Source organism: Pezoporus occidentalis, unplaced genomic scaffold, assembly GCF_034315485.1.
Source record: "Pezoporus occidentalis ecotype Australia unplaced genomic scaffold, CSIRO_AGI_Poc_V1 ctg46, whole genome shotgun sequence".
Taxonomy (NCBI): domain Eukaryota; kingdom Metazoa; phylum Chordata; class Aves; order Psittaciformes; family Psittacidae; genus Pezoporus; species Pezoporus occidentalis.
Window position 1 is genome coordinate 158,133 of NW_026915791.1, and position 18,098 is coordinate 176,230.

Genomic DNA, 18,098 nt, shown 5'->3' on the forward strand with positions numbered 1-18,098 from the left:
TCTTTGCAGTGTGATTAAATATGATTTAACTCTCTTATTTCAGGCTAGAAATCTTCATACAGGAGAACTGGCTGCTGTAAAAATAATCAAGTTAGAGCCTGGTAAGTTTTACATTCTTTCCTGTATTTTTGAATTGCATTTTCATTTTTTCCATATGTTTATTTTCACATGGTTGTGAAGCTCCAGACAAAAGAGTGTTTGGGTTTTTCTGTAGTTTCAGTGGTTAGATGACAGGAAGCACTGCAGGATGTACCATTACTTTTGGCTGCGTCCTGCTGCCCATTTCCTTGTTTGGTCTTATCTGCCTTATCGATTGTTGCATAAAAAGATGTTGTAGTTGCAGTGTGTTGTTTGTACAAAAAGAAGATTAAGAACAGATGGTAAATTGTGAGCTCTGAAGCAGTAGGCAGTTGTGTGACTTGAAAGGGGGAAGGGACCAGCTAATGATGCTACTGCCCACCAAAGATGCACTGTGAAAAACAGAGCCCTGTGCTTTGTAATGTGCCGTATTTCCTCTAACCTGTGCTGAGGAAGGAGAATGGCTCATGCTGTCATTTCCCCATGCATTTTCTGCCACTTCTAAAAGCTGGAGATGCTCGCTTGCTGCTCAAGAGATTTGCTGAGCAGAAGCATAATCTGAGTCCATGTCCCATCCCTGAAAGTGTTCAAGGCTAGGCTGGACAAGGCTTTAAGCATCCTGGTCTAGTGGAAAGTGTCCCTGCCCATGGCAGGGGGTTGGAACTGGATGATCTTTAAAGTCCCTTCCAATCCAAACCGTTCTATAATTTTATAGTGTTGAAAGAAGAAATTGTCCTCAGTAAAGATGAGGAGAGGAGCTTTTTATGTCCTCAGTCATAACTTGGTCCCACCTAAGGATTTTGTATTTATTCAAAGAAATAATCTCTCGTTACTTGGTCAGTGGCATACTTTTCCTCCTTAGTGTAGTCCTCTTCTGTATCTCTTTGCCATTTTAGTGTCTCTCTGGTAGTGGCTTGCTGTGCTGTGTCTGTTCAGGATCCTGTCTCCCAGGCACAGACTCCCCTTGTGAATGCTTGCACTTGCATGAGTGCTTGTGGACTGACACCTGAAGCCTATGAAGCAATTAAGAGACAATAAGAAAGCAGTAGAATTTATGGAGACACAATGAGATAGTTTCCATGACTGGAATGTTGCAGGGAATAAATACAGACTATTTAAGCAGGAAAAATGGAGGAGAATCTATAAAGACATGTGATGTAGGAGAGGCTGGCAGAGTGGTTTTTAGTCTGGGGATACGAAGGCTGAGGAGGCATCTAACCACTGTCCTCCATGGTGGACTGGCATAGAAGCTGCAGCCAGACTTTCATCAGGAGTGCCCAGTGAAGAAGGGATGAGAGTTAACCAGTACTCTTTGCACTGAGGGAGAGTCCAGCTGGATGTGGGGAAAACTCTTCACAGGAGAGCGTTCATGCTCTGTGACAGGGCCCAGCGAGGTGGTGGCATCTGCATCCTTAAAGATCTTCTGAAGTTGCCTGGGCAAGGCCTTGAGCAATGTGACCTGACTCTGTGGTTAGTCCTGCTTGGAGCAGAAAATTGGACCAGAGACCTCTGGAGGTCCCTGCCAACCTCACTTCTGCAGTTTGGGGTTTTGATGACCAGCGCTGAAATGTCTCCAGTCCCTGAATACCAGCATCTATTCATGTATTAAAAGACTGCCGTTTCAGTGGGGAGCTCGTTGTCAGTACACTGCTAGCAGGTGAAGCGGGTGTCCTGCCTTCCTCTTTCAGGCTTAGGAAAATATGTTTTCATTTGCTTGCCATTGCTTGGTTCTGTTCAGTCACTCAGAGGCATCGGGGGGTTGCTGATATCTGTAGGTCCTTGATAAGTAGAAAGGCTGCCCTTTCTCCTCCCAGTCTCTCCAAATGTGTATCACTGAGGAGCTGAGCCCTGAGAGATGGCTCTGCCCATCCTACTGTTGTATTTTGTAGTTCTTCCAGCTTTCTGTTAAATGCAAGCTAGCAGAGCTTTTCAAATTCTAGAGGGCTTACCCAATACATCTGACAAGCTCCTCTCCCACTGAGGACTCTCCAACCAGTGAGTGGTGTATTGGAGATTGATCGGAGAGTCAGTCTTAGAAATTGAGTAATTTAAAATTTTTATGAATAAAGATTCAGAGAAGACTGCTTTTAAATACCAGTAAGTGTTCATTTTTCATAAAATTTTAGTGTTCTTCAGCTGACTTCTAGGCCAGTTAAATTTTTCTGACATGTCTGTTATCCTTGAATAATTTTCAAACCTTTGACAGGAGGATCAATGCTTAATGCCATGTGCCTCACCCCGTATTTCCTGGTTGTGAAATCCCAGATGGAAACTTTGAGGGAAGAGTAGTAATGTCTTTACAGTTGGGGGTTTCTGTCTTCCAAAAAATCCTTAATGTTTGTTAAGAGTCTTGATGGAATTTCTCAATTATATTTTGTTTGCCATTTCAGCCATTTTGAAATGGCCAAGCAGCTGCATGTGAATTTGGCTTAACTCGCCAAAGTAGTTTTTACCAAAAGGGCTGGGAATATCTCTAAAATGGAGTGCTTTTGTGGCTTCATCCTGCCTCTTGTTTTCTTCCTTTCAAGCTAGATTATCAGGGGGACTGGAGCGCTGGGAGAGGAAGGCAGTGGGAGTCCCCATCTGTCATGTGGTTAGAGGATATGGGGAAAGAGGAGTTTAGGTTTTTTTACTTGCCATGAAGACCAGCAATTGCATCTTCCTCCTCATGGGGTGTTGCTTTTCCTATTAACCTCTAAGGCATTCCAAGAGTTTTTTCTGCTGAAACTTCTCGTTTACTTTTTGCTTTTAGTGTAAATTAAACATGAATGGATTTAGACAGCACGAGAGATTGACTCTGGCCTTGGTGTGGAGGGTAATGGCCAGTTGCTTTTTTAAAGCAAATTAAATTCATTTGGAGTTTCCCACATCCAAGAAAAGCATGTTATCCTCTGGACTGCTTGCTGTAAGTTTTCCCATAAGCCTATATGTTAATTTCCAAGCCCTTTTTAGATTTTTTATTTTATTTTATTTTTAACAGTTTAAAGTTTCTGTAATCTGATTTTTTTTTTTTTCAGTTGGAGAAATTTGAAAAATTCTAGTGAATAAATGAGAAGAAAGGCTCAGCTCGATCCTTTAGCTTTTCTTTTCCTTCTTGAAGTTTCCACTGATGTGTAAAGAAGTAGCCTAGCTGGTGGTACCACTGCTTCCATGGTAGCTCTGATCTTCCATAGTCAGTCAGATCTTATGCAAATTCAGCTTCATGTGCATAACATAGTTCAGATGTCAGTGGCTGTGGCTCAGTGAGCGGATGGCAGGCTCTGAGCAACAAGGAAATGCGGTTTTCTCTGCCAGATCTGTATGAAGTTGTGATTGCAGAGGTATAAAAAGCAACTGTATGATGCTGTGAGAGAGAAAAATACATGAAAGACTTAAGTACAAAGATCCCATCTATGACTGAGAGGTTTTTCTGAGTGATAATTCTCTGGAGGAGGGGAGGGTGTTTGTGGGTAGCATCCCTATGTGATCTGTTTTTATATACTTCTTGGCATCCTCTGTTGGAGATGGGATGCAGGGCTGAAGGGCCCTGTACCTGACTCAGTACAGGGTTAACTTCTAATTCTGGTTGGTTCTGTGTTCTACTTCACTGTGTGGCCAAAGATGTTTTTGTTGAAGGTGGAAGGTAGAAGAAGTGTAGGGTGGCTCAGTGGAGAAGCTAAAACCACTGCCTTTGGGTGACTGTGGCTATTAATCTTACCAAACCAGGGCTGGTTTTGTATATGTGGATTGCAGTGATAAGACTAATTAGGCACTATTAAATGCAGTGGAAACCACAGTGGGGATCCCTCAGCCCCTTCTTGGCAGTGTGTGAAACAGGCTACTGCTTGGGCAGTGATGCTGGGGAGGCTGAACCGCAGCTGAGTTTATCTCCCAGCAGGTCTGTGATGGGACAGAGCAATGCTTTAATGGCAGAAAAGGGATGGTATTAACCTATTGCTAATGTAGTGAGAGGCTTCCTCAAGCGTCTGTGTCACTGCACCCGATCCACATGAAGTAAGTGTGTTTTTATTGTGAATTTGAAGAACTGCTTTGAAAACTGGACTGGAGCAGAGGCCAAATCTTCTGCTGTTAGAGCTGAGGGAAGAGCAGGAATCGCTGGACACTGAGCAGCCTCTGCCTTTGCTTGGTGCCACGTAGGAAGTGAAAAAGTACAAGAATGGCCCAAAGTCACCACTACTGCAAACCCCATTTTAATTATCAGTCATGACCATATCTTACGTGTTTCATCATGTTGCTGGTCTGACTTGGCATGGGGAAGTGATTTCTTCTATTTCGTTGTTTGTTGGGTTTTTTAATACATCCTTTTCTAAACATTGCCAACCTGATCTCCATCCATAGCATGTACACCCACAGCCTCTTGGCAGAGATCTTGTTGGGCGTTTGTTTTGTTTTTAAGGAAGGTTTACAGCATTTGTTTATCTCTGGGATGTCTACTGCCTCGGCAGGGTGACTGGACTGAGCAGCAGCTTGCTGTCTTTGCAGGAAGACATGGCTGCTCAGAATCTTCCAGGTTTAAAAGCAAACAAATAAAGAAAATCAGCTGCTCCCTTCTTCAGTGTTTTGACTAATTTTAAGGGGTTTGGATAGCTTTGTAGGACTGTGCTTGCAGAGCACCATCAATTCCTGGAACAGGCCAATGTCAGAAGCTGTTGCAGCTGGCGGTGGTGGACCTGTGGGCAGGGCAGCCCCCTGGAGTACCAGCACAAGCTCCTATCAGACCATAGGGCACAACTAGGAAAAGATTGGTAATAAAATTATTAAGTTAATCACCAGAGAAATTGCCTTGTGAGTTACATACATCTTCTGGAGAAGAGGAGGTTTATAGATGGGACTTAATTAGCAGATAAAATTTATAAGAGCTCCAGACTCAACACTTGATTAATATATAGATGGGGAATTGGAAACTGAAGACAAAAGACTCTGAAGCGAAGAGTGCCCAGGGGAGGTGAGAAATATGTTGAATTAAAGCTGCAAGAAACTGCATATAGTGAGAAGGCAGTGTTTTGGGAGGCCTAGCAAAACTGCTGACATGGTTGGGTGAACTGTGGTTCTTTTATGTTACTTCATCATCCACTGCAGGTAGCGAGTGAGTTGGCAGGGAAGAAGACTCCAAACTACAGCTGAGACCCCAAAGTGAATATGTATTTTATTTCATCTGCTGTTACCTTTCTTTGCCTCTCCTCCAGACAAAGGAAATAAACTCTCTACTTAGAAGGCTACTGTCATTAATTTATTTGAATTTTTGGGCAGTATGCTAGATCTGCTACCGCAGTTACTTAAGCTGTGCTGCTAGAATCAAAATAGACAGTGTTTTTCACTTTTTTTTTGGCATAGACTTTGGAGAGCATTAGGCAAAAGTATTATGGCATGCTAATGACATTTCCCAGCATTCACTGAGTACAAATGCTTCAAATAATTTGGGAGCCAATTCTATTTCAGAAACTAATCCAACTGTACTCAGCAGCAGAGAAGCCAAAACCATCTGGAACACTAAAGCCACTTCCTTCTATGGGTTTAGCAGATGAATTGAGAAGGGAGTCGATACAAAGAGGTAGCTATTTGCCAGTGTAGTTTTCTGCCACAGAACTTTCTCCCTGGGAAAATGTAATAAACGAAATATCTACTAATGTCCATTTTAAATACTACTGTAATGATAAATAGTGCCTTCGGAAACCTTTGATGCTCAGAGGGTTGGCAGTAATCTGTCATGCTCTGTACCTTTTGCAAGGTTACAGAAGAATCCAGTTGCAGGTTTTCATCTGGTCCATTGTTTGGTTTCCCATACGAGATCCCTGTAAAGGCCAGAAGTAGCCTGTTACCTCTTTCAGGTTGGATCTTAAACTGGCCGTTGAACTGTTTGAGGAGTTTTATACAAAGGCATATGGTCATCCAAAGGTCTGTAGTATTGTGTTCAGTACATTCAAAGCCAGGTCTGGTTCGTTACGCTTGTTTTGTACTTCTTGATTTAGATGCGGAGGTTTGTGTTCCACATAGGAGCAGAGCTGCAGGGCTTAGTCAGGCTGCAATGAGCGTCTGTCTGTTCTGGACCACAACAGCAGAACAGGGGAACTGCACTATCAGTCCAGAGCATTTTGGGGACTGAAGAAGAGTACTACAGCAATGCAGCCTTATTCTCTGTATAATAAATTCCCTAGACATGATATGTGCTATGGAGAAGAATAAGCCTGTGGCTTATTTAAACTAAGTCTGCAGGGGTTGAACTGTTGTTGGCAGCACCTGGGGTTGAAAATATATGAAAATAACTTCTTAGTACTGCTTATATCTTTGCTGCCTTATGGTGTGTAACCTGGTTGGGCTTGGGATTGTGGCCCTTGTACATGACAGTTTAAATAGACACAGGCTTTATGCACTGAGCATAAAGTGGCTACCAGAAGCCCTCACTTCTCATTCCTTTGCTCCTTTTCTGGCTGTCGCCTCCTGTGGCATCATGCTGGCATCACCATAACCCCAGGGGACACCAGCACTGTTTTCTTGGGAGAGGTGGCTCATAACACTGCTGCTGCATCTGTCTAGGAGTTAGCCAGGGCTGAACGCCTAAGCTTCCAAGTGTGCCAGAGCTATTAGAGCCTGGGCATCCCCTGCTTGTGCAATGTCATGTCCTGAGTGGTACTGCCACCAACTTGCACAGCTGCTCAGCCTGCCTTTGAAACATACACAAAGCAAAACAGAGACAGCATGGTCTTCTAATGTAGAGTGCCCAGCATTTTAATTACATTAGCTTCTTGAGATCTGGTCTTGTGTGCTACTTAATGCGGGCTGCATCGCAATCCATAGTGTTTTTATATCGGGGAGAGATAATCAGTACCATTGGCGGTTAGCAGTTGGCAGCTAAATGCCTGGCAGTAAAATTTGCTGGTGGAGACATAATTGTTTCCAAATAGCTGTTTCCTGCTTGGAATCAAGTTTCTGAGTTTCAAGTTTGGGGAATCTAAATTCTTTCTGTCACACTGCAGCTTTCCTTAGATCCTGAGAAAAGGGGTGTGGATAAAACAGCCTGGATGCTTGACTGCAGTTTAAATTATTCCCTTTCTTAAAGAAGGTTGTTCTTGGTTTTCAAAATGGTTGGTAAAGAGCAGTGCAGGGTGGTGAAGAAAGGATTTGTGTATGTGTCAGAGCTATGGGATAGGATGCTACAATAATGCCTTGCATCCTGATAGTCATATTGTGTGTCAGGCTCTCTAAATGGAGATTAGAAAGTATCTTGGGACTTAATGAGGGTAGTGGGAAAGACCAGCAGCAAAGCACCAGTCTTAACAAAAGCCTGGGGGAGTTGCCCTTTATGTTAGGGATAGGCTGGAGAGTATGGAACTCTGTCTGTGGACAGGTGAGCAGTCCACAGAGAGTTTGTGGGTCAGGGTTAAAGGGAATATAGCTATGGGAGACATTACTGTGAGGATCTGTTACAGACCACCTGATCAAGGAGAACCTGTGGATGAAGCACTCCATAGACAGATAGGAACAGCCTCACGCTTACAGCCCCTTGTTCTCATGGGTGACTTCAACCACCCTGACATCTGTTGGAGGGACGGTACTGCCCCGCACAAGCAATCCAGGAGGTTCTTCAATTGTTTGGAAGACAACTTCCTTCTGCAAGTAACAGAGGAGCCGACAAGGAGAGGTGCCATGCTTGACCTCGTGCTCACCAACAGGGAAGGGCTGGTTGGAAATGTGATGCTCCAGGGCAGCCTTGGATGCAGCGATCACGAGATGCTTGAATTTGAGATCCTCAGGACAGTGAGAAGAGCGTGCAGGAAGCTCACTGCCCTGGACTTCGAGAGAGCAGACTTTGACCTCTTCAGGAACCTGCTTAGTAAGGTTCCATGGGATACAGCCCTAGAGGGCAGAGGGGCCTAAGACTGTTGGTTGATATTCAAGGATCACCTGCTACAAGCTTAGGAGTGTTGCATCCCAACCAGAAGGAAGTGCAGCAGGAGGGCCAGGAGACCTCCTTGGATGGATAAGGAGCTGCTGAGAAAAATTCAAAGGAATAAAGAGACTTATAAAAGGTGGAAACAAGGACAGGCGGCCTGGGAAGAGTACAGGGATGTTGTCTGGGAAGCTAGGGACCAGGTTAGGAAAGCTAAGGCCCAGTTAGAATTAAACTTTGCTAAGGATGTTAAGGATAACAGGAAGGGATTCTACAAGTACACAGCAAATAAAAACAGACTAGGGAGAATGTAGGCCCCCTTAGGAAGCTCTCAGGAGAACTGGCTACACAGGATTTGGAGAAGGCTGAGGTTCTGAATGACTTCTTTGCCTCGGACTTCTTTGCCTCAGTCTTCACTGGCAAAGGCTCTGACCACACCACCCAAGTCTTGGAAGGCAGACGCAGGGACTGTGAGAATGAAGACCTTGGGCCCACTGTAGGAGAGGAACTGGTTCGAGACCATCTTAAAAATCTGAACGTGCACAAGTCCATGGGTCCTGATGAAATCCATCCGCAGGTCCTGAAGGAGCTGGCAAATGAAGTTGCTAAGCCACTGGCCATCGTATTTGAGAAATCATGGCAGTCAGGTAAAGTTCCCGACAACTGGAAAAAGGGAAATATAACCCCCATTTTCAAGAAGGGGAAAATGGATGACCCAGGGAATTACAGAGCAGTCAGTCTCACCTCTGTGCCTGGCAAAATCTTGGAGCAGATTCTCCTGGAAGGCATGCTGAGGCACACGAAAATCGACAAGGTGCTTGGTGACAGCCAGCATGGCTTCACTAAGGGGAAATCCTGCCTGACCAAATTGGTGGCCTTCTATGATGGGGCTACAGAACTGATGGACAGGGGTAGAGCAGTTGATGTCATCTACCTGGACTTGTGTAAAGCGTTCGACACTGTCCCACACAACATCCTTGTCTCTAAATTGGAGAGATCAATTTGATGGATGGACCACTCGTTGGATAAAGAACTGGCTGGATGGCCACACACAAAGAGTTGTGGTCAATGGCTCAATGTCCGGCTGGAGACCAGTAACGAGTGGTGTCCCTCAGGGATCGGTGTTGGGACCGGTCTTGTTCAACATCTTTGTCACTGACATGGACAGTGGGATTGAGTGCGCCATCAGCAAGTTTGCCAATGACACCAAGCTGTGTGGTTCGGTTGATACGCTGGAGGGAAGGAATGCCATCCAGAGGGACCTTGACATGCTTATGAGGTGTGGGCTGATGCCAACCTCATGAAGTTTAACCATGCCAAGTGCAAGGTCCTCCACCTGGGTGGGAGCAATCCCAGGCACAGCTACAGGTTGGGCAGAGAAGAGATTCAGAGCAGCCCTGTGGAGAAGGACTTGGGGGTGTTGGTTGATGAGAAAATGAACATGGGCAGGCTTCAGTGTGTGCTTGCAGCCCAGAAAGCCAACCATATCCTGGGCTGCATCAAAAGGAGCATGACCAGCAGGTCAAAGGAGGTGATCCTGCCCCTCTACTCTGCTCTTGTGAGACCTCACCTGGAGTATTGTGTGCAGTTCTGGTGTCCTCAACATAAAAAGGACATGGAACTGTTGGAACAAGTCCAGAGAAGGGCCACGAGGATGATCAGGGGACTGGAGCACCTCCAGTGTGAAGACAGGCTGAGAAAGTTGGGGCTGTTCAGCATGAAGAGAAGGCTGCGTGGAGACCTCATAGCAGCCTTCCAGTATCTGAAGGGGGCCTATAGGGATGCTGGGGAGGGACTCTTCATTAGAGACTGTAGTGATAGGACAAGGGGTAACAGGTTAAAACTTAAATAGGGGAAGTTTAGATTGGATATAAGGAAGAAGATCTTTCCTGTTAGGATGGTGAGGCACTGGAATAGGTTGCCCAGGGAGGTTGTGAATGCTCCATCCCTGGCAGTGTTCAAGACCAGGTTGGACGAGGCCTTGGGTGATATGATTTAGCATGAGGTGTCCCTGCCCATGGCAGGGGGGTTGGAACTAGATGATCTTAAGGTCCTTTCCAACCCTAATTATTCTGTGATTCTATTGGGAAAGCTGTCCCTTTTGTCAGCAGAGAATGAACACTCATGAGGTTCAGGAGAGTGGTCTGGGGTGAGTGATTGAGAAGTGGTGAGCATGGGCATGTCTGAAAGTCAGCACAGAAGAGTTGATGACCTGTGGATATTGATTGGCTGTGGAGTTTATATACTGGGATGAATAGATTTTGCCAGGTTGTCACTCCCATGGGGCTTTCTCTCCTTGTTCAGGGATTCAGGTTGTTGAAATAAAAAACATCTGAGGACTGGTCTCCACAGAGGCAATAGTTGCTTCTCTTACTGAGGTGGGCAGGTTTTATAGTTACAGTGAGAGCATTCAGTCTCATCAGTGATGGTGTGACCCTGCTTGTTATCTTTCAGCATCCCATAAAACAGTGGATGCAACAGAGTCTACCTGGTCCCATTGCTAAACAACATATCAGTTCTAAATAGCACATGTTAATTATAGTGTTAAAAATCCCAAATCTGCAAAGTATCTACAGTCAAACTCCTCAGAGAGGCTCAGAGGGTAGGCTTTGGAGCGCAGGTCACACCTCCTGCCAGGCCACGTAACGTTTCTGTCTAGTGTGCTAGGGCCTGTGAGGACTACGTGTTGAGGGCACTAGCTTGGGGCAGAAGGGCTAGCAGGCTGGCTGGCACCTGGAAGCTCTGGCTTCTTAGTACATGCTTCTGTCCCACCCTTTGGTGACACCGTGCATGTCTCCAAATGCCGTCAGTTCTCTCCTCCCAGTTGCGTGTGAGCCCTGGGTGCTGCCTGCCCATCCCTCCCTCTGTTCCCACACAGCATCAGCCCTGTGATGCAGCACTGAAGTAATGCAGAATAAACCAATTTAAATCAGGAACTATGAATTTCTCCCCTGAGGAGCCTTTTGACAATGAAGGGATTCACAGCTGACCCAAGAAGAGTTGTGGCAAGTAGCCCTGGGTCTTTTCTGCAGCGTGGCTGAAAGCAGTCAGCGGAGCACATGGAAGTACAGGCAGGAATAAACTTGCTTAAAAACCATCAAGGTCAGGTATGCTTAGAAGACCTAATAGCACTGTGTGATAGGCTCTAGAGCCTACAGAACCTTCCCATGCTGCAGAGCGGTGTATGTGGATTCAGGATACACGTGCTCTCCATCTAGGACTTGGCAGGGTTATCTATACATGCCAGTTCCACATAGGTGAGAAATGGTGTCTAGGAATAGAACAATTCACTACTGTTAATGGGCCGTCAGTTTTCTTGATTATCGCCTATTTAAATATGCATCTGTCATGAATTTATGACCCCTTACCTTTCTTAGCTCCTGAAATCTGGTCCGATCGCATCATATGGTGACATGGTGGCAATTTTCAGCCGTCCTTTCCCTGCCAGCTGTGCTGGAGAACAAGCAGCTGGTTGTGCCAAGCAGTGCAGCCTCCACCGACCAACCATGGGCTGTGATCAGAGACGACTATTCCATTGTAACGCCCTGCAGTGTCCTGTGTGTCGCTGCAGAGGTAAAATTACATAATAGTAGCAAGCTGCAGTGACTCACCACGCTGCTCGTGTGATTTACAGCAGCTCCCCAAACGACGTTTTTGCTCAACATGCCACATAACCCATAATTGCAAACATGTGAATAGACAAAAAGTACATTTTTCCAATTCCATGTTGTTTAGGATCAAGCAATCTGTGATGACTAAAACAGATGAAAATCTCTTTGTATGGATGTATTGTCACCTTTGATCTAATTCTTTTATCTTGCTCTCTCCCTCTCGATAATGTATTTTCTACAAATTCTTTGTTTTACTTTTTTTTTTCCATGCTATCCAAGGATATTTAATTTTTGCCCTATTCCAGTGTCTTTTGCCAAGATTAATACTCCAGCTGCCTGGAAACTCTGAATTCCTTTGTCTTGAATTCATTCTTGTCGTCTTTGAACAACTATACATCTCTCCTATCTCTGTGTCTGATCCTTCAGAATTATTTTCTACATATTTTAGCCAAACTTTACTCATGGATTCTTCTCTTCTTTCCATCTGTTTGCTGCTTTTCTATCAGCTTGTGTCCTTGCCTGTGGCAGGGGGGTGGGACTAGATGATCTCGAAGATCCCTTCTAACCCAGACTATTCTGTGATTTAGCCAGCACCCTGCTTTCCTCTTCGAAATCCTTCCCCCCCCCCCTTTTTCTGTAGGTAACCCCATTTCTTGCATAGATCATTTATTAATTGCAAATCAAGAGGTCATAATTTCTGTCTTCCTCTTTTACAGGCAGGATCAGCCTAAGTCACTCCTGAAAAGTACTTGTTCAATGCTTTTTCATATTTTTCCACTCAAGTGGAATTTCACAGCTCCCCATCCATTCAAGTTCAGTGCTGTGATAGGAAAAGCTTTTTGTCTATACAAGGAATGTAGATTAAGGCAATTGAAGCCCACTGCTAATTGTCCTGTCATAAAACTGGAGAATGGGTTATCCCTTCTCCCCTTATGTGCATGAAGGTTGTTATCTTCTGTCAGTCTTTTTTTAGCCCAAATCCCCATATTTCCTTCAATTTTTCCCCATTAGTCACGGTTCCTAAAACTGACACTGCTGTTGCTCCACTGTAGGCAGCCCAATCCATGTGCTTTTGCCGGGCAGTTGTGGCTGCTGCCAGGTCTTTGCTCTTAGGAGGATGCTTCATGATGATTTTCAGCTGTGACAGTATTCAGCTGTTCTGAAATGCAGCTTCTGATGTATCAAAGATTCTTTGATTTGAAGATGGTGCATTACGAAGAGGGCTCGTGTGTGGCTAGTAGTGGTAGAGAAAGTACCTTCTTTGGTGTAGGGTGGGAGGCTTTTGCTTTTGAACTTGCTTAGATTTGACTTTCTTGAAAAACCTCTGTAGTTTTAAAATGCTCCACTTATCTGTGAGCATTCAGTGATCTCCCTTAGGAAGTTTGTCGGAAAAATGGGAGGAATGAATCAGTCTGATTTAAACTCAAAAATCCTTTGTTCAGAATGATCTTTTCTAGGTGAAGGAATTCAAACAAAGTTGTACCTGAAAGGTAACCCTGAAAGCAAGCACAGTGTGTGAAATCTGTGCTAAATTTATGGAAATTGTATTGCCTTTTCTTCAGTAATATAAAAATACTACTTACGTTTTCAAAAAGTCCCTTGACATTTGAAACTCTTCTACTAATGTTTTCCTGCCCTGGTGAAGTGTTTCTCCATGCAATTCAACTTCAAGAAGCCCTTGAGGATTTACTGAAATAAGGGATGTTTTCATACAAGTGTGTTCCCTTTTACTTTTGTATTTCACGGTTCTTTTGTTATGTCAAAGTCTGCTAATCACTGAGACATAAAGGTTGTGGTCACTTGGAAATGGTTATACCAAACTGGTGCTGCTTTTGCTGTATCTGTGAGCATCTGCTATGTACCCATGTATGTATGGAGAGCTGGGGTATCCAAAGGGGTTGTAAATGCCATGGGGCCAAACATCAGTCCTGGTTGCTGTGGATCCAGCAGGTGCCAGTAAACTCCCTTGCTTAGGGAAGTTGCTTCAAAGCACAGCAAATAAAGCCATCTGTTTTTAAAGAGGTTATTAAAAATATTAGTTATGCTCTTTCTTGTCAAATAAATACATGAAGAATCCAAAGAGAATTTACAGCAGTGCTTGAGACCTCTTCGGCTTGCCAAATCATAAAAATGGAGGGGAGCAGTACAGAGCAGCATGTGTTTTCTGGGTGCGCATCCCCAACTTTACTAGAAGGAGATAATTCTACTAGTTAAACTTTAAGCAAAAGTAAACATACAAAGTGATTTTTTTTTCCTTGAGAGAACATGGTAGCTATAACATTGTCTGCAGCAGAATTTTATCTAAAACCTTTATGTAAATTATATTCTTTCATGTCTTGCAAGCTGTTACAGTTTTGTTCATGCCAAAAGAAGAGTAAAGGTAATAAAATATATATATGTGTGTTCTATATGTGTGTGTGATCACAAAGCAGGCACACATCTAGAATGACCTCATAGGGTGATTTTTGTGATGTTGCTTTTCAGAGGGAAGCTGTGGGGCTATGACAATGTTGTTTAATATGTCACTGCTGGTGTTTGGGCTGACCCTCTATAGCCAGTGGATCCGTGCCTCTGTAGGAGCCCATCACCAGCTCCTGGGTATAAGCCTGCCCTGAGCTTCAGGAAGGCAGGGCTGCAGTGTTTGAGCTCTGGATTCTGGGAGAACATCCTCTGCTGGGAAATTCTCTCAATGGGATTTAATAAAAGTATACCAGTGGTTTCCTAGCACTCAGGTATTTCAATGTGCTTCATTGTCTCTATAAATTTATTTGTTCTATTTAAATTTATGATCGCTTTTATCCTTTCAAATTAAAGTGCCAGAAACATGCCAGGCTATTGCTCTGGTCTTAATGTATTTTTCAGTAGAATGCTTTAATGCTTTTCCCTCCCCCCTGCCTTTTTTTTTCTGCCTTTTTTTTTTTCTCTCTTTTTTTTTTCGTGGCAAAGGATATTTAGGATGTGCAAATGTGCTTGTGTAGCTGTCCTCATCCAAAAAAGCACTCATGACAAGGCAGTGCTTGTCGAGAACTCTGAGCTTCTCTTCTGAGTCAGTGGTGGCTGGGTGGGCGTGCAGGCCATATGCTCTATCAGAGTCATTTTGAAATGAAATACTTCTCATAAAGAGCCTGTGGTATGTGATCTCTTCTGGTTTCAGGCAGGGGACACTGGAATGAGCTTGCAGCAATCTTCCCTTCTGTTGCTGGGACCCTTGTTCTGTGAGCGCTGTGTCCCGGGTACAGCTAGACCAGCTCCAGCTGGGCTGGCCGATGGGTGTCAGGGGCTGCTCTAAGTTTTCTCACATGCTCCTGTCCCTCTGTGGGATCCCTTTGCTTCTTTTTCAGAGCATGCTAGGCTGTCTTAACTGATGGATCACATTCAGGCCACCAGGGCAGCCCTTCTCTTTTGGTCTTCAAGAAATATTTGTGCCTTGTGCCAAGGATGTAATAAGGAATGCAGACTGAAAGGATTGTGTGTGTAGACAGGCTGGCGTGCTAGAAAACCCTCATGAAGGGCTTAGCAATTATCCAGACCCTTGGCTTGTTTTTGTGAGTTACATGCATACCTTCAGATCTCTTTGAATGTTCAGTTGCATGCAATGTAACTGTGGCTGCTGCTTCCTGTTTTCCAGGAGACGACTTCTCATTGATACAGCAAGAAATATATATGGTTAAAGAATGCAAACATTGCAACATAGTCGCGTATTTTGGGAGCTATCTCAGGTAAATCCCACTTTTTATACCTGCATTTCTGCTCGTTCTTTCCTTAAACAATGCAGTGTCTGGTTTAGTGCTTACATCCTCTCTCAGTGTTCTTTTCAAGGTTGAATTTCCTTCAGTTTCCAGTTGACTTAAAAAATAAACTGACTAATACTTTGTTTTCTCTGCTGGCCAAAAGGGTGGAATATTTTTATCACTAGGAACAGAAAAAACCTCTTCCCCTAGAGATTCTTGCAACATATCCAGTCCCACTCACTTGTGGGGCAGATTTTAAACGTTTATCGGCTCTAATATGAAAGTAGCTCATCATTTATCTAGAGCAGACTTGATTTTAGATATTTTATTTAATGGTAGTCTTGTGTGCTGTAGAAGTACAGCCAGTGAGTTGTAAGAGCAAAACACTATATCTGAGCCACTGGTAATAACAGTTTTCAAAGCTCTGGTGTAACAGATGCGACGTACTGAGAAGCAGAAACAAGGCAATGCCAGCTGGCTGCATCTTCAAGTGCACATTAAATGTTATACAGAAAGTTGGGGAATATTTTCCATTTCTGTTGAACTCTGCCATTTATCAATTAGCTCTGTGGGAATATGTATCACTACCTTGCCTGCTTGGTCTTCTTCGACAAGGCTTCATCTTTAGTATTCTTGGAGGGACTGCATTTTTTAAATGATCTGTGCAGCCCTAATGGACTTCAGCTCACACAAAATGGCTAAATTTCTAAATCCCCAGTACCCCTTTTGGAAGCCATGAAGAGGGTTTTTTAGTTTAGTAAGGTGATTGCAATTTAAGATTGAAACTGTGGGTTTAGCACGTTATCTAATGTAATACTGCTGATAGCAGAGAAACCTCAGGTGTTTCTTCTGCATGTTCCTTATTGCAGTTAGGAGGTCAGAGTTAAAGCAGCACTTTTTAGGTCTGATAATTTTTAAAGAGTTCTCAGTGACTTCGGCATAAAATTTTCATTTTGATAGGTGAGAATTTATATAGACATTATTAATAACATGTAAAATGTGTAACTGCATCAGAATGTGTATTTTTAACAAGAGTGATCAAGACCAATAGAAAAGAATGTAAATAATCGTTATTAACTCTGTTCTATATACAGATGAATCAGCTTCTGATGCCTGTGTTTTAACTTTCTTTTGATAGCCGTGAGAAGCTGTGGATATGCATGGAATACTGTGGTGGGGGATCCCTCCAAGATATTTATCATGGTACTTTGAAACTTATTTTAACATTCCTTTGGAAGCTTTCTGAAAAAAAAAGAAAAATGAATAATAAGCAAACTGACGGGGAACGTTTGATACTGGCCAGGCACTGCACATGTTTTTTAGGGCACAAAGGGTGTTTTTTAGCTACAGTCAACAGATTTTGTTGAGAGCACTTTTCATAGAATCATAGAATACCAGGTTGGAAGGGACCTCAGGGATCATCTGGTCCAACCTTTCTAGGCAACCTACACTTGGTGGCTCAGCACCCTGTCCAGCTGAATCTTAACAGTGTCCAGTGTTGGGGGGTCCACCCCTTCCCTGGCGGGATTATTCCAATGGCTGATTTTTCTCGTTGTGAATAATTTTCCTGTAGTGTCCAACTTTTCAAGTATGATGACCACCATTTTTGACTAATACCCTGTCTTTCTAGGACAGGACATACTTTATTTTTTAATCCTCACATTGTTTTTCTCCACAATGCTTAGGGGACTGACCCAAAGAGCTTGAGTTATTCCCGTGAGAAGGTCTTCACTAACTGTAGTTGCTGCACACTGAGAGCTCGCTTGTATCTTTGCTTCTCTCAGCACGTTTCTGAATGCTGTGTGCAGAAACAGGTTATCCGCTTTCTGAAGGGGTGGAAAAAAGACCTCTAAATAAGTTAACAACCAGAAATCGTGCTAATTGGGTATGGAGATGGTGCGTGCTGCAGGGAAGCAGTTTTCACTGGGAAATGTCAGAACTTGATCTTTAAAGGGTAAAAATTACTCTTATTCCTGTTCCTGTGCAAATACCTTACCACCTGCTTCTTAATATTTTCCCCTCTGAGGTTTCATCTGGAGTTGTTGATTCTGTAGAAGGATTTATTGGATTTCTTGGAAAAGCAGTCTGGGGGCTTGCTCTGCCTTTAGATGTTAACATGGAGCTTTTTAATACAACAACTCTTTCTGCTTCATTTTTCAGCCTGTTAGTGCAAATAGCTTTAGAACAGTTCAAAGTCACACAGGCCCCTAGTATAGAATATTGCCATTTCTAATCTTAAAACATTAGCATAAATAATTTCTTTTGTTATTTACGTTTCTCAGAATATAGGCTATTACATTACTATGCAGTCACTTGTAAAATGGTAATTAGATTTCTGTGATAAGTTTTCTTATCGCTGTGGGTATTGTCTTCTGTTTCTGTGCTGTTTTGTTTGGGGTTTGTTTGTTTGGGTTTGTTTGGGTTTTTTGGTGGTTTGGGGTTGGGTTTTCTTTTCAGAAAGCCTTTCTGTAACACAAGCAAACAAAACCTCTTTTGAGCTCAATGTAAAAAACTGTTCATGTAAATTCAGCTTTTCACTTTTGCATGGCGATTCCGCTCTTTGGCTGCCTCACAATGTTATTTATGCGTCGTATATTGGAGACTCACACAATTTTTTTAAACTTTGTTTTCAGTCACAGGACCTCTGTCAGAGCTACAAATTGCATATGTATGCAGAGAAACCTTACAGGTACTGTACTTCTGCAGGTATATCATAAAGTTGTTTGTTCCATGTATAAAATGTACATAAAGAACATGGTTTCAGAAGGTGCTGCAGTACCATCACTTGCA

The 18,098-nt window shown here is 43.4% G+C and overlaps 1 protein-coding gene across 3 annotated transcripts in view; it reads left to right on the top strand.

Annotated features, from left to right (window-relative positions):
• The window catches only part of MAP4K5 (mitogen-activated protein kinase kinase kinase kinase 5), a 68,971-nt gene that overhangs the window by 20,336 nt on the left and 30,537 nt on the right, over positions 1–18,098 (top strand). For all 3 annotated transcript variants that reach the window (XM_062635605.1, XM_062635608.1, XM_062635607.1), the window contains 4 exons: positions 44–101; positions 15,206–15,296; positions 16,447–16,511; positions 17,942–17,997. In XM_062635605.1, coding sequence (XP_062491589.1) covers positions 44–101; positions 15,206–15,296; positions 16,447–16,511; positions 17,942–17,997 — 270 coding nt within the window. The remainder of the gene's footprint in view (positions 1–43; positions 102–15,205; positions 15,297–16,446; positions 16,512–17,941; positions 17,998–18,098) is intronic.